The 16,757-nt window shown below is 39.5% G+C and overlaps 1 protein-coding gene across 3 annotated transcripts in view; it reads right to left on the reverse strand.

Annotated features, from left to right (window-relative positions):
• Positions 1–8,731: 8,731 nt before the first annotated feature.
• The window catches only part of AHI1 (Abelson helper integration site 1), an 84,627-nt gene continuing 76,601 nt past the window's right edge, over positions 8,732–16,757 (reverse strand). For all 3 annotated transcript variants that reach the window (XM_064708110.1, XM_064708111.1, XM_064708112.1), the window contains 2 exons: positions 13,492–13,571; positions 8,732–10,102 (listed from right to left, as the gene is read on the reverse strand). In XM_064708110.1, the coding sequence (XP_064564180.1) occupies positions 9,865–10,102; positions 13,492–13,571 (318 nt within the window). In that variant the 3' untranslated portion in view covers positions 8,732–9,864. The remainder of the gene's footprint in view (positions 10,103–13,491; positions 13,572–16,757) is intronic.

The following is a 16,757-nucleotide window of genomic DNA, read 5'->3' on the forward strand; positions in this document are numbered from 1 at the left end:
AAAAACTTTAGGCATCCCTATTATGTCTCCCAATCTTTACCTCTTCTACACTAAAAATTCCAATCCCTTGCACCTTTTTGTAGGTTTCTAAATCTCTTGTTATGCCACTGGTGTTCTCTGAACCATATTCAGCTTGTCTGCCAGCTCCAGGATGCAGTGCCCAAAACTAAAGCAAAGTATTCCTGCTGAAGATTCACCAGCATAACTTGGGAAGAAGTAATAATCTGATCTTACACACTTCACCTCTGCTAATATCACTCAGGTGACCCTTTTTTCCAAACAGACATAGTGTGTTGATGATTCACTTAGCTTGCCTTTGAACTGTCACCTTCCACATTTTTCTGCAATTAAACTGAAAAGCCACTTTGTATTTTTGTCTTTGGTTCCTTCTTCCCCTAACACAAATCTTACTGCCTCCAATTTTACTGATTTGCACCATTACTTCCATTTTCCAACATGATTTTTAATTCTGATCATGTCCTACAAACAGCCTGCAAACTGCTGGTGTCACGCACACATTTTATAAATACAACTACATCATCCAGCTCATTAATGGAAATAGTGAATAGAAGTGACAGAGAACTGACCTCAGGGACCTCACTTGCAATATCTCCCTGGTATGATAACTAAACTTGGATAACTCTTTTTTCAATGCAGTTTTTCTTTTTTAATTAGTTATGCATCAACTCCTTGTGATAGTTGACCATATATTCCCCCCCACATATTTTTTTTGTGATAAAAAACATCATATAAGACATTATCAAAAATCTTACTGAAATCAAAAGTCCTGTCACTTATCATGCACTCTTATTCACTTAGACCACTTTTACTGCCCAATGAGTGAGTTGATTTGAATATCCAACATCAGTATTTTTCATAGATTTTTCCCCAAAATGGTCTTTAAATAAGCACAGAATTTTTTTGTGAAAAACTGTCAACATTTTCAATATTTCCTATGACAATGTAATCCTATTCTTTTCTAAATTTGTAAAATCACTGCTGGTATTTTTTAGTAAATACTGATAAAATATGGCTAATGAATTATGTCTTTGAGTATTTAGACACAAGTTTCAGATTAAAGTTAACTAATCTGATTTCAGTTGAAACTCACAAAACCAGCTGTAAATTAAACTCAGCAAGGTGGAAACAAGTAATCATTTCAACATCTTTTGATAGAGTGTTTCCCTGGTTTTCAGACAGCACTAAGAACCCAGACCACAGCTTTTAATTTAACTTTCCAAAGTATTTCCAAATGCTTTTCTTCCTAGAGCAGACACTTTAACACCTTAGGACAGAAGAAGCAAAAACTCCTTCCACTCACACCTTTCTAGCCAAAAAAGTGGTAACGATAGTGGCAAATCGGCAGCCAACCTGCCTACACAAAAAAGCCAACCTTCAAAAGGGCCGATGTAAAACAAGGCAGCTATATCAATATTTGCACAGATTTTTCCAGCAGTGAGTAGGTTCTTTGAGCCACAGGAGGCACAAGGAGTGAGTCAACCCAAGGATGGACGGCAGCGTGTCCGTCAGGGAGATAAGCGGCGCTGGGTGCCCGGGCGGCTGGCACGCTGCCACCCATCCCATTTCTCCATTTCAGCCCGAGTTTTACACAGGAGGCAGGAGGCCAGCAGGGAACTGAGGGCAGCTGGGAGGGGGAATGGGAGCAGCACCACAAATTGCATGTCCTTCCAGGAGTCCTTAATCCCGTGTGACATGTGCCACTGCTCACAAATCTGCGCAGAGCCGGGCCTGTTTTCCACACTGCTGCACTGTGCAGAGAGACTGCCAGTGCCCTGCTCAAGCACTTCTCTGCTGGTATTGCACAGGTTCAAATGGCAGCAAATTCTCTTTTCCTCTCTCTGGCTGAGTTCTTACTGAATTTACAGGATTCAATCTGACCCTGTGAGATGTGTTCATGACAAGAAACTGCAATTCACACCAGAACTCTGCAAGTGAGGTTAACCAGCATTCAGCTACTGTTGCAGGCACAAACACATGCATCTTCAATTTGGGAACTGTGGTGGTCCATTGCTGGGTCCTAAGAAAGCAAGTATCTAAATTTAGCTAATTCTAGCTCTAGGAAAATATGGCAATGCTCTGGAAAAACATACCAACCTTGTTGGTTAAAATGAACTAGGAATAGATTTCTTCAATTATACAAATTTCCAATGTTTTACCACACATTCAAAAAAAAAAAAAAAAGAAAAAAGGAACAAAACCACTTAAAAAAAAAAAGATAACCCAAAACATTCACAGATGTTACAGCACTGATCTTAGTGTGGGAAACTGGTGGAGTTCAAACGACTCAATGAAGAAACCTCAGCCTCCATAAAGACCAAACCTTGACAGCGTTTGACCAATGTCAGCCCCAATGTGCTGAACTAGTCACTCTTTCCTCTCATTTGCAAAACATCTCCTTAGAACAAGCAGCCTGAGCTAAATATTAGGTTTATCACCTTTGGTGACAGGCCTTGTATGGACATTTAGGCTGGAAGACATTTGAGTCTTACAGCTTTCTTCTTCTAGTTATCATGGCTCAGGAGAAATCTTTGTTGATAGTGATGTTGGTAATGGCTCACAGAATTACTTGTTCCGTGTTGCCTTCTGTTTCACTGGCATGAAAAAACAATCAATGCTAAGCATTGTTAAATGATGAAGCCAACTGAATCCAGCTGTTGCTAGATGATAGCACAAACCATCAGGAAAATGTATCTTGGACCATGTCTACACAGGTCTCTTCCTCCAACACAGAACCTGACCAATGAGCAGAACCTCAGAATTTTCAGACAATTTTTTTCCTTTTTCCAATTCAGGCTACTCAGGGATCTAACTGTAGGCAGCCAAGTTTCTAACTCTTGTCCCACAAACTGATACCAAAAACATTGCCTCAAGTAAGTTTCAGCAAGAGCCAGGTGCCCAGGTTCCCAAACATGACTTGAAAACCCACACTACTGTGGTGACAAAGAGTGCAAAGGGCAAAATGCCAGGGACACTGAACTCAAAGAGTTGAGGGCTTTTTCTGCTTTCAGAGAAAATCTAACCCTGACTGAAAGAACAGCAAGGAAAGACAACTGCAGCTACCACCTCAACCAAGTGTGAGGCAAAAGTGCTGCCTAGAGCAGCACCCTCCTTCCCAGCGCTGGCTCGGTGACTGGCACTCATCCCTGGGGAGCAGGCAGCCCCAGCCCTGGCCCTGCTCACCCTGAGCAGGGTGCCCTGGGTGCCCTTGCTGACTCTAAGGGCAGCCCACCTCCTTCTCATCCAAGCCTTTGGATACAGGCAACAAATTAGAACCTTTAGGGTCTAAACTGGGAGTCCTGATTTCGGGATGTTTCCCATGGAGAACAGGACCTGCAAGGTCCAATGAAGGCGTGTCCTTAGGAAGGAAGCCAGTGCAGGGCCACGTGTTGCTCCACACCTTCTGCGTGCCTGTGCACACCCACAGTGCATCCCCAAGGAAAGCCACCCTGGGATGCTCGTGGCTCTGTAGCTCTGTCACAGAAGAGCCACTTTCAGTCACCCACAATGCAACCTGGACCTGCTCAGCTCTGCTCATGCTGCTGCTTAAGGAGCAGGGATGTCAGGAGCACTTGGCCACACTGCAGAGCACATTTACTGCCCCTTCTGCCCTTTCCCTGATGTCACTTTTTTATTATGACATTATACTAAACAACAATGGGGATTAACCAACCCCGTATAAGCTTATTATAGGCTTATGCAGCCTGCTAGAGCTTGGCTTTGGATGGCATTTATTTTAATGAATCTCAGGCTGATGTCACTATTACACCCATGATTGTGTATCCCCATCAGACTCTAAAATGAATGCAGAACATAACATGAAGCTGCTTTAAACAGTGTCTATACAAAGATGTCAAAATCCTGATGACATACACTGAAAAAAAAAGCAGGCTGATGATGCAATGGCTAAATAAAAACGTTGAGGTGAAACTAAAGGAATAATTATGGTCCATAAAAAACCAGCACAGCCAAGTGAGTAACACTTGGTGATGATAACTACTTGCATGTACTCTGCATGGCTCACCTGCAGCAATGGATATGCAAAGGCTTAACTTGTGCTCTTTGAAACATGCAGTGCAAGTGAGGGAGCAAACCAGCCTATTCTACTTACCAAAAATTTGGGAGAGGAGAAAGAGGATTTTCTTCAAATTATACAGTTGCACAGGGCTGAATTAGCTATGTTTAGCTGTGGATTAATAGCAGGATGTTCAACATTGAAGATAACATCCAGAAAAAGATGAAATTCAGTATTTCTTTTACTTGAGAACTGAGGCAATGAACTTAGGATAAGCAGCTGAATGCAAGGACAACCTGCTCTAGTCACCTCTGTAGGAACTAGAGACATTAAAAACCTGGTTTGTGATAGATCTGTGCTATTTCTCTTTGCAACTCACAGACAATTTCATTGGAACTCTTTCACTATTGTTTAACGAAACCAAGAATCTTAAACACAGGCAGTAAAACAAATATGGACTGGTCAAGAAGAAAGTTAAACCAGCACTGAGTGTCTCAGCTCCTCTTATTAACTTCATCACCAAAGGGCATGGCTAGGCCTGCGCTGACTCAGAAAATGTGTGAAAAAGAGGTCCCTCAGTTGAACGCATCCACAGAACTTCATTAACTCTCCTTCTGATCCCAGAACAGTAGGATCTAAGCCAATATATTCTGCAACAATTTCCTTCCCAGCTAGTGCAGGCAGAGGTACCGAGTCTGCCATGTGCACTCCAGGATGCTGGTGAATGTGAATCTGGTGAAAAATTTCTACATCACAGAAAAATAATGGTAACACTGGGCTGCCTTTTCTTCTTTTTCCTTTAATACCTGCATTTTATGTGACTGCAGAGTTTTCAAACAGCTATATCATAACAGTCTGTCGCAAGCGTATTGGGTGTTTCAGTTTGCCAGACCTGTCATAATAAATTAATTACAGGATGTTGCAGAAGTGGCTGAGTTCCAGCAGCATCTTGCACAGTTTAATATAGACCTATTTCCCCATTTCGATGTATTTGTGGTTAGATAAATCCTCAGAAAATTTACAGCTGCTACACACTAGTTTATTATACTCCCTGCCTTTGCAGGAGATATAAATGCAAGAAAAATTTGAAGTCTGCTCAGAGCATAGATTTTACTGATATTGCTTTACCGGTGTGGAAACATTTTTTCTGCTAAAAGTGGCATCTGCAGCTTCTGCTGATTGTTTGCATTTGAGCATTACACAGGACTTGTAAACTTGCTTGTCACAGCCAAAGACACTGAAAGTTCATTTGGCTTGACAAAGTCTTCACAAACAACCAGGTGGAGACGTTTTGTATGAAATGCAGAGCTGACATCTTCATGTATGACTGCAAGAGAGAAAATGTTTTCCAGCCTCTAAAGTTGGTATACACAAGTTGCAGCCATGACGTTGTGGCTCAAAGCCTGTTCCTTGCTGCTTTTGCCGGAGCTTTGAGTACAGGAGTTCATCTACTCTGAGCAGCTTGCAGGACTGGCACCCTACATAAACATCCCAGTGCTGGCAAACAAACTCTTCTGAAGGGAAGGGCAGCAAGCAACCTGCACACAACAGATGAACAAAAGACAAAACTCTTGTCAAAACCTATGAGCAGAACACATCTACATGTAAGAAAGGGATCCTATGACATTAAATGTTTGAAAGAGCAGCTTGATTCTAGAAGTTCCAATCTCTGCTGCAGCTGTTTTGCACCAGATGAAGAGGGTGGAGAGGACTGAATCAAGGCAGAGGCGCCTATCACAACAGACAACTATAAGGGTGCCTCCTGAAAACCTGTACCAGAAATCAGGGAATGAAAGCTTCATCTCTCCTAACAGCTCTGCAAGTTATAGACTACGTGGAACTCTGTAGGCTGCAGCTCAGAGTTAGAACACCAGAGAGCTAAGAGTTACTGGGGGGACACAGAATGTTGTTCATGGGTCCCGAGAGTGCATACCGAAAGTTTCTGTAAATGGCACAAAACAAATGTTTTAAAAAGTGAAGTGGTTAAATATCTGAATTTCTAAAGTCTAAAAAACATGACTGAAGCAACCAAAGCTCTGCTATAACACACATACATGCTATCTTCTGTTCCTTCTTCTGAAGTTCCAATTTCTAATTGCCACATTTTTGCAAGTCTCCCCCAAGCAGCAGCTTTCTTCTGAAGTTGCTTATTTCCCCCTCTCAGATCTCCTCTTGTTTCTATTCCCTACATGCAGCAGTTTTGTTCCTAAAGCATGTAGGCTAAACTCCAAGCAATAAACCCCCTTGACTGAACTAACAGTATATTTTTACAAGTGCAGGTGTACTTAAAATAAGTCAATTTGTTTGCAATATTCTGTATGGGTACTGGACACAATGCTAAGGGGAAAACCCTGGAGTACCAATCTTTACATGAATCCCTTCACTAGTCAGAACATATTTCTATCCCCTCCCAATTTCCACATCCATAAAATAGGTTGCACTGCATACATACTAATTTCATACGTGCTGGAACAGGATCATTAAAAAACCCCATCACTCTTTGTGTTTACCAAACAAGTGTTTTTGCTCTAGTCTGTTCCCGCCTTCAACGAAGTATTTCCTATTCACCTGAGTAATTAGAGCAGAAGGATGTAGTGAATGAAGTGCCTCATTATCAAGTTTGCATCCACGGTCTCTGCAGAATGACTACCATGCCGGCTATTTTTCATAGCTGTCTGCTTTTGCTTGCAGTGGGCCATTGTTAACCCTAAATGATCCTGACATTCAATTCTCCGTCAGACAATTGCGTCCAGCCGGCAGATTTAGTTCACTAGTCAACAGAGACTTTCGGTTGTCATGTTCCTCTGTGTTCTCATTAGCCCTTGTTTGACTGTGATCCATCCCCTACTGCCTTCTGAATTAAGTGATGCTACAAATACACTTATTATGTTTTATGATGTCTGCTCCTCAAATTATTTTAAGGAAAAAACTAAATGCAATTTGATGGCTATTGGGAAACACAGGAAAAACATGGCTGCACATTTTCTTCTGCGCTGCTGATTTACACACAGTTCTCGATATCTCTGCCCTATCTTAAAAACATAATAGCCACTCTATGGTGTAACCACACACACAAAACTTACAAACACCAGAGCAACGAAAGACCCACGATGCTGCTATTGCCAGGCAGCTATGAATGTCTAATATTCACACTTTTTAAAGCAACATTTTATCTGGTTTCTTCCAGCAATGAACTCGTGTCACCCTCTAAGGAAGTGTCACAGAGAATTTTATAACACTTGCATTTGAATTCACACATCATGGCTCAGGGAACAATTTTGCAGGACACTGTAATGCTTCATCTAATAAAATGGAAAATTTTCAGTAGGCAATCTGAATCCTTCTGGAATTCTTTCCTTCCACTGAAATTTAGGTCCTCTAAGTACTTAAGCAATATTCAGCAAATATACATGATATTCACTGTAAAGTGATTTTAGAAAACATGTAGATTGCATTAACACAGAAACAAGAAGCATTATATTAAGTTTTTTAATAGAAAACTTCCTTTTAAACCATTAAAGTGTTTAAAAGTTTTATTCTTTTTTTGAAAATTAAAAATCCCAACAGCAATATCTGAAGAATAAAAACTCTACTGATACCAAAAAGTAATTCTTCTAAAAATGAATGCATCAACCATATTTTTGAACAAAAGGTAAAAGCTGTCTTTGCCATTGTGCCACGCTCATAATTTGTTAAAGAGATTTTAGGGTGAAGGCTCTAATTTTAATACTGAAGGATCATAAACCTTTTTAAATTTCAGATATTTTTGTTCCTTTTCTGTGAAATGAATGCAGAAAACTAGCACCACAGTGACACCGTGTATAAAGGAAAAGCAGTCTCTGACCAACCATGTGGTAGGGAAGAAAAAAAAATTATAGAAGCAAAACAAAAGCTACTGCAATTACAAGAAAACATTATGAAAAGTTTATTTTCAACTCCTGCATTTTCATGTTTGGCTCTTATCTGATTCCTTCTGCTTAATTGTTATTTGGAACTGTGCCTTGGAAGACACTACTGCTGCCTCTCCTCTCAATTTGGAAAGTGTGGCAAAGCAGCTCTATTCAGCTTCAGAGCAGTGAACATAATTGGAGCCCTAGTTCGCAAGCATGAAAGGAGGTGCTGTGCCTTTGATTAGAACTACCATCTCTCCGTGGTGTTTATCTGAAGTGTTATTTCTGTCTTCAGTGTCGACAATGGCAAATTAACATTTTACAACGCTTTCCAATGAGCTCCCAGATCTTGGCTACTGCTCAGCTCTTCCTGATGTCACGCTCTGCCCTTGTTTTAAATGTGACCCAGGACATTTTAAGAAATGTAAGATGTGGAGATTTTTCCCCATTATAAAATCTCTAAATGGCACATGTCACACAGGATGATGAGCTGGAACACACTGCAGGGACATAAGAGGTGGGGAGCCTGGTCAGAATCAGGCAGCCCCAGGAGTGAGGTAATTTTACACCACCTCTGACTGGGGAAAGAGACATTACTAAGTTTCCAGTACACACACGCAAGCCCCATTTAGGGCAAGGCTCCATGCACACACTCCAGGCAGAGCAAAGTTAGGACTGCTGGCAAATAGCAACTACCAGTGGGGGGAAAAGAGAGGATTTGCTGCTGTGCTTTACTCAAAAGAAAAAAGTTTACAGATTTTTCTGGCTTCAAAACATGTGCAGGGAAGATATTACAATATACAGCAACTAGTCCTCTGCATCTGGGTGCATTTCACACATCAGTGCCCAGCATTGTTATTTTCACTTCTTTTTTTAATGGAATCAAGTGCCCTGTCTACTAAATAAGGGCTTTCTAATTTTATGTTATTTATTGCTTCAGAGGGGGAGGAGAAAGAATTTCCTAGCAGAGTAAAAATAAACTGGACATCATCAGCCAGAAAAATACGAACACTAACTGATAGAAAGTGTTTTGTTTAATATAAAACATAATTTATTTAACACCGTAGTAAATTAGTGAAGTCATTAGTAAAAGTTCACAAAATAATACTCAAGTAAAAAAATAGAGTAATGATGCTTACAAGTGAATAAGGACTACAAGTAAAACAAACAGCAGAGTTGGATATGAAATAGTTCATTCAGACAAAAGAAAGTATAGTTGGCAAGACTGCTGCCAAAGCAGCCAGGAACTCTGACAAAACTGCAATGAATCTTTACTATGTGCAGCACACCTCATTTGAAAAATACAACTGCCTGGAATTTGCAACACTAATTAATTTTTATAAGAACAAGTAGTCCTACTGAAGACAATGTAGTTGCATAGGTAGTTACTCTACAACTCCCTTCAGAGCTGCAAAATGCAGTCCAAACATGTATTTGATGTCAGGAAAATATTTTTTAAAAGCTTGTGTTTTCAGGTACACCTTAATGTCAGCACTCCTTTGGTATTTCACCATCCTGAACACTCTTCTATTTAACTTACAGCACATTTTAAAATGCTACTTTAATAACTTATGCAGTGGTTGGGCAGGTTTTGCTCTAGATCACACTTTTTCACTTGATTCTTTGCTTGGCATGGATTGATCTACAGCCTACACAAATGCCTAAGTGACAGTTTAATCAGATATCAAATTAGGAAACATTGTATTTGACAGTTTCAGTTCTTTTCCAGTCCAGTGAGGAGCTGAACCTTCAAGTTCTGTTGAGTTCAAGGAAGCCAGGGCAAAAGTCATCCAAAACAGGTTTGCACTATTGTTAAGTCACAACTGGTACCATTTTGCATATTTAAGTATTTTAATTTGTTTGTTGTTAATCCTGGAAGAGAGATCATAATTGCAGCCTTCAACGCGTGTAATGAACATCACCCCAGCATTCAGAAATAAATTACGCCTCTGCGTCATGGTGCTCCAGCTCAAAGGCAATATTTGTCCTTCCACTTGTGCTTAAGTTTGAGCCTCTTGCTGCCTTTTTCTTCTTCTTCTTCAATTCCACCCCACGGGATGCAGGTTCGTTTTCAACACCATTAGTTGTAACTGATGACAGAGGAGTATCGACGCTCATTAAGTTGTGCTGATTTTCTCTCTCATTCCTTTGTATCCTTTTCTTCTTTTTCTTTGTACCTCTAGAGGAAGGTGGATATAAAAAGAGTAAAAGAAACACAAAGTTAGCCCAAATTTAGAGCTTTTTCCACCTACAGCTGATGTGTTACAGCAATTGTCTGCCTGTCCTCTTGAGCACAATGCTGAAACAACTACAAAAACTACTGTTCCACAGCAGAACAAAGGCAGAAAAACCATGAAGACAAAATATGAGACCACTCCACTAGTCTACTTTTTATCATAGCATTGCTTTGAAAAGAACTGCTCATGATCTTAAAAATCAGCTCGTCTTGATCAACAGACAACAGATGCAATTAAAAAATACAAATTACCGGTTTCCTCCTCTCATAAAAGCAATTGCACTTGTTTTTTTCAACTTTCCTAAGCTCAGACACCAAAATACTTACAATTAAGTAGAGATTCCTGGTTTATTTATGTAACAAGAATAAGACATGCAGTCAAAGTGCCTAAGATCAGTTTTTCCAGCTTAATATACCTGAACAAGGACAGAGTCAGAAATGGCTTCAATGTCTATTTATTTCTGCTTATCAGCCTTCATAGAGGGCCAAAAGGATTGGTCAAGTTCCTGTATTCCAGTTGGTGCCTTTAACTGGTCTTGCACATGATGGCAGGAATTATGCAGATGTTACACCACTTTTATCACAAATTCCCACTCTTGGCAGAAGTTGTAACTTTAACTATAAATATGTATGTAACACTATCTCGACTCTAAACTTTCAAAGGAAGGTACTGGCTTTACTCAAAATTTGTATTGTACCTAGCACAAAAGGGTCTTGGTTTATGACCTGAACTGTTTAATGCTGCTGAAACACATAAGCAAAGGGATGAATCAAAACTGAAGAATGTAATATGTGTCTTTTCCACAAAAATGGTGTAACAAATGCTGCACTGTTGATGATACTGTCCTAATGTAGTTGGGTTTTATGGATGAAAATGTTTACATCAGCCTTGCTAATGAACTGATGAATATCTGTCTGTAGTTGGAATTTTTTTTAAAGCTAAACTGTGTACTCATGAATATGTGGATTGCTGCAGCTCGAGTACTGGAACATCCTAAGGAAAAGGTTTGAGAGTCTAACAACCTCTGTGTCAGGATTCCTAGAACAATTTGAGGAGTACTGCTGCATGAGGAAACTAGGGTACAGAGCCATAATTATTCATGTTTTAAGTGCCAACGTGCCAAACCCAGTGCTCAGCTGGGTCTTGTGTAAATTTATGCAGAGCACTACCTAGTGCAGCTCAAGGAAACCACACAATGGGAACACACCTAAGGACGTACTGGCTGTGCTGACAAGTAGCAGCTAACCATTACTATTCAAAGGGTAAGGTCACTATTTCCAATATAAAGGTACTCTAATTTTGAGAAGCAGTTCTCATCTTTTTATTATTTGCACATCAGATGTATCAAAACTTAGACTAAAATCACTTAGCATAATTTCACTATTTCTTCTATCATGTGTCTTCTTCATGCAGAAGACACATGAACTGCTTGGCTAAGATAAAGGTCTACTACCATCTTGTATAAAATCTGTTTTTCTATTGTAAAACCTTATTTTCCACCCAGAAATTCTCAAAATTATGCAGTAAATAAATTTCATACCATATGTATCAATGTGACATGAATCTTAAGTGTATTTTCATAGAAAACAGGAAAAAACCAGCATGTTTTAGGTGGAGCAACTATTTAAGTACAGATTGGACTGGATCTCAAGTCACGTTGATATTGCTGTTAGATACTGAAATATAAAGCTTTTCCAGTTAGGATGGCAACACTTGCATCTATGTAAATTTTTAGGGATATTTCAAGACACATTGACTGCAGTGACCAAGAAAACTAGAGTCCTGGCAGGTCATGTTTTCAGTAAAAGTAAAGTGAGAGTTTTCATGAAAAATAGGCAGCCCTCTTTCTGAGCTGTTTTATTCTCTGATGTGTGCGGTATAAATACCTATAAACAGAAATAGTGACATTTTTTCACACTAGTGGCATCAGCAGTGTCAGAGGATTCTTTTCTAGCTTCAAAATAAGGCAACAGATTGTAGTCTTTTCTGAAAAAACCCTGGTCCCTGTGGTCACTGCTGTGAAGTGCTACGTCATGGAGCATGCATGATTCAGACTGGAATCTCCATGATGCTCCAGCTCCCTATGGTTCAGAATGAAGGAGCACATTCCAGTGATTCAAGCACATAGGTGTCTTCTCTCACTTTTTTGAAAAGTAACTGAAGTAATTTTTGGGCCCTATCCCTTCAGTGTGACATCTTTTTAGGATAGCCCTAGCTTCAATTAAAATGAAAATTTGTATTTGGTTTGACCCAAAATTCTTGAATCTTCTTAAATCATTTGTGATTCCACATTTTAAACCCACATTTTTCAGTGGATGTTCTGGAAAGGTCACTCAAAATAATTTTTTCCTGAAGTCCTACAAATGGAGTAGAGTTATCCCAAATTTTTGATACTAGCTTCTAACAGACTGTGTCAACTGTCACAATAACTGTGCTTTTAAGGCATTTCCTTCCTTAATGAATATAACACTGGAATAGTTGTGCCCAAAATTCAACACTGAATTCTTTCAATGTGTGGCTGCACAGCCCACTCCTCATCATGATTGAGAGTTAAACTTTCCACTCACAATTTATTTTCAAATTGAGAGACAGCTGGAGATACAAAATTCAGATTTTGTATCTACTAATAATCTACATAATCTAAATAATCTACATAATGCTGTAAATGCAGATACATACCTGAAAAGGCAAGTTCAAATGAGGTATGTATCTGCATTTACAGCATAATGTCAATTATTTATATGAGGAAGGAACCAGTCTGGAAAATGATCAGTGAAATAACTTTGCTTAGGTGACGGATACAATGGCAAACATGAGAAGTATTTTCAGATATCAATTTTTGAAGCAAAAATGGTTGCAAAAGCTAAAGATACTGTGGAAGCTCCTATTCAAAATGCTGAGATCTTACTGCTTACAGCTTTCACGCAACAGAGAGCTACAATTTTTAAGAAATGCAAGTGTCATCATCAAAGGTGCTGCTGGCATCTTTTCAGAATGTGAAAACCTTTGGAATTTACATTAAGTAACTTTTAGAAGGTGTCTGTGGCAATAAATCCTAATATATAGCTAAGGGAAGCCAGTGAGCAACCACATATCCCTGAGTTTTGATTGCCATGCACATTATAGTCCTTGCTCTTCTGGGGATGTGCATATGTGTATGAACTGTTATTTCCTCCACATTTTGGGTGTGAAGCACTCTCCCACTGATCACCCGAAAGCTAACTTCTTGTTTTGCTTGAAAAAACAATAAACTCTTCCAACATTTCTCACAGTTTTCAACCAACAGTTGTAGGAATAACACTGCAAATCGTTTTAAGCATTTCTTGCTTACTGTGTTGCAGCTGAGTCTCTATCTGTGTCACGTCTGGAGGTAGATTTCAGGTCCCCTGACTTACTGGTGACTGGTGACATCTGTAAAGAGACAATAAAAGCAGGAAGGTAAAAAGACGACAGACAACAGGGCCAACATGTGCACAGAAAACCCACCAGCTTCCTGAATAAGGAGAGAATATACCTCGTTTGAAAAAGAATGTCTATCAGCCATAAAATGTTAACTCCTGTGTGGTTACAAACAAGGAAACAGTGCCCTGCTACAAAAAACAAAACAAAAAAAAAAAAATAAAGAAAAAAAAAGGCTGCTTGCAAATGAAAGACAGTTTTCAAGTATGTGTAGAAACAAGAGGTTATGAATCTGCTTGAAGCCAGCTTAAAACACACATTGTTTTAAAAGAATTATTTGTGCTTCTACAAGTAAAAAAGCAGAATGCTAGAAAGCCTTCTTATCGCATAGTTTTCACAAGAAAAACCTGTATTTTTTAATCCTGCAAGTTGCATTCAAAAACAGTTCAAATCACTCCAGGTTACCTTGTAGTTCAGGGCTAAAATTTCCCCAAATCTGGAGAAGTAGATTCTCTCACTTCCAAAGTAATTAGAGGGTCTCTGTACAACTTGCTCCCACTACAAATAAATCTAATTCTAACAGGTCTCAAACCTAATGGAAGAATTCCCATAAGGAAATATGCATGCCCTTCCTGAGTCTTCGGGGACAGATTATTTTATTAGTTCAATATTATTTTTCTGCCGACTTACAATAAACAGGATGAAGCTCCCATTGACTCACTGAATTCATACATTTACACTGCACACAACCACCATGTTCAAACATTAGTCATTAGAATTAGTCTGCTGTAAAAACACAGATTGCTGGATTAGTTTAGACAAAAGTCAGCCTATTAGAATACAATAATGCAGCACTGGCAGGGCTAGGAAGAAAAATCATCTACTTCACACACAAAATCCTTCTTAATACAGTAATAAACTTGAGACTAAGTCAATGGTAAAAGTAAACACAAAAGAAGGAAATATAATACCACTGATATGAAAAATACAAGGGAGTGTTGTAAAGGGAATGACTCCAAGTAATTAATACTTCCTTCAGCATTTATAACCTTGCGGTTCCTTGCCATACATACAACCATTAGTTCATTCTGCTCGCAGTGAAAACAAAATATTTTTCAGAAAATCCTGTGTGAATGATGTTGAACCATTTTACCCACATTTTTGAGCAAATATTATAGAATATTCTCACTATACAATTACTATAATCAAATGTGAACCATTCCAAAGAACTGTAGAATTCCCTGAAGTGCTGCTACAGAAGACTGACCTCTTATAAAAAATACACTAAGATTTTGAATACTTTCAGACACCTAAACACAGAAAATTATCCTTGTTTTACAGTTAGAAGCTTAAAGTAACCACTAAATTAATCTGCTTAACTGAAAATTCTTATGATCTGTTTTAAAAAGAACTCATCACATAGCCTTTCATATATTAAAGCACAGCTTTATGAGTACCAAGGAAAGAAGAGCACACATCTGGAGGCATTCAGATAGCTGTTCATCTCACATGGCAACCCATGAGAATTCCTAGCTCTGTGGAGACAGACTCCAAACACTCCAGAGTACTGTTTATGACAGCTTTCTTACTTCATTCCTACAAACTTTCAAGCATGCAACAACGGAGGAACTAGATACTAGATCTTTATGAATCAGATCTCGCTGCCACTACCTCCTTTAGTCTGTCCCATACACCTTTGTGTCCCTCAGTCTACTCCCTGACCTTTTTGCCCATCTAAGTGACATAAGAAGTAGCAGTGCTGAAGAAACAAGGGGATCAGGGGCAGATGCAAGGAGCTGGTGAAACAAGGGGATGAAGCATCAGGAGGAAGAAGTGGAGGCTGGGAAAACACGCAGATCTTCGGCAAATGATGTGTGGTAACACACGCTGGGAACTCACTAAGGACATGTCAATGTCAGGAGCAAGCCAGGGAAGGCTGGAATATGGAGGAGCTGAGGAGGCTGTTGATCTCATCATTGTTCATTTCTAAACCTCTCAATCACTTGTTATGCACGGGCAGATCTCCCAGGAAGCTCCAAACAGCTCTGCACTATCATCACTGCCTCTGTACGAAGATGCAGTAAAGCTGGTGCTGGAACAAGCATGGTGCGAGCCATGACACTCCTCCAGATCACAGAGCTTAAATATTAATATTGCATTATCAGGGCAGTGTTTGCTTCAAAGAAAAATACCCTAATGTTTCAGACACTCTGAATATTTTTCTGTTCACAAGAACAAATGCTGAACACAGTACAAAAAATGAGTTTATTTGTACAGTGCCCCTAAGGGTGTTCAATTTTTTTGCCATGTTCTAATTCTCCCTGTTTGTGAGATATAGCCCACCAGAAGAAGAGAACATTAGTTCAGGTCAACTGTAGAAGCTTGGCTTTTCCAAAGGGTTTTTTTGCTTTATGATCAGAGAAGTGAAAATTGTAATAAAGTACATATTTTCCTTTTCTAAAGGGCTTGCTTGCTTTACAGCTCTTTCATTTCATACTTAACATTCTCTCTTGCTGCCACATAAGAAGCAACCAAAGCAATATAAATAAAGGCAAAATACACAAAAGCATATCAAGTTCCTGATCCCTGCTGTAGAATCCACAGTAGTAAATCAAGCACTAAACCCTTCCTCTGCAATCAGGTGTTTCAGAACACACTTTCTGAAAGAACCTGAAGCAGAGGACATCTAAAGGAAATACTAAAGACATAATCCCATCTAAGTCCATGTTTCTGGTGGTGCTTTCCTCTAGGCTGTGCAGAGTTGTCCCTAAGATTGGTCTGCAGAGATTCTCTGGCAGACTAGGAGGTAAACGCACAGAATAGAGTGGTGCAGGGAATTGTTGGTTTTCTGGTCTGTTTGAAGGGCCTGGAAAGGCCCAGGGTGGCCTTGGGGCAGCCCGCGTATCAAAGAACGAGAAGAGGCTTCAGTTCTTCTTTCGGTCTCTATGTTTATTAATTGTTTATCTAAAAGATTTTCTTTCGGCCCGACAGAGGTCTGCTCAGCAGTCAGCCATGAGCACACTGTGTCCGCCCTCCGGACAGTCACCTATCTTTATACCCATAGCTACGTGTACAATATTTATCATTTTTCCCCAATACCATTTATTCTTATTGCCCGGTGCACTTTTAGTAATGACCAATCCTAAAGTGCCACCATCACCATAGAAGATGGAGGAGAAGAAGAAGAAGAAGAAGGAC

Source organism: Zonotrichia leucophrys, chromosome 3 (genome assembly GCF_028769735.1).
Source record: "Zonotrichia leucophrys gambelii isolate GWCS_2022_RI chromosome 3, RI_Zleu_2.0, whole genome shotgun sequence".
NCBI lineage: Eukaryota > Metazoa > Chordata > Aves > Passeriformes > Passerellidae > Zonotrichia > Zonotrichia leucophrys.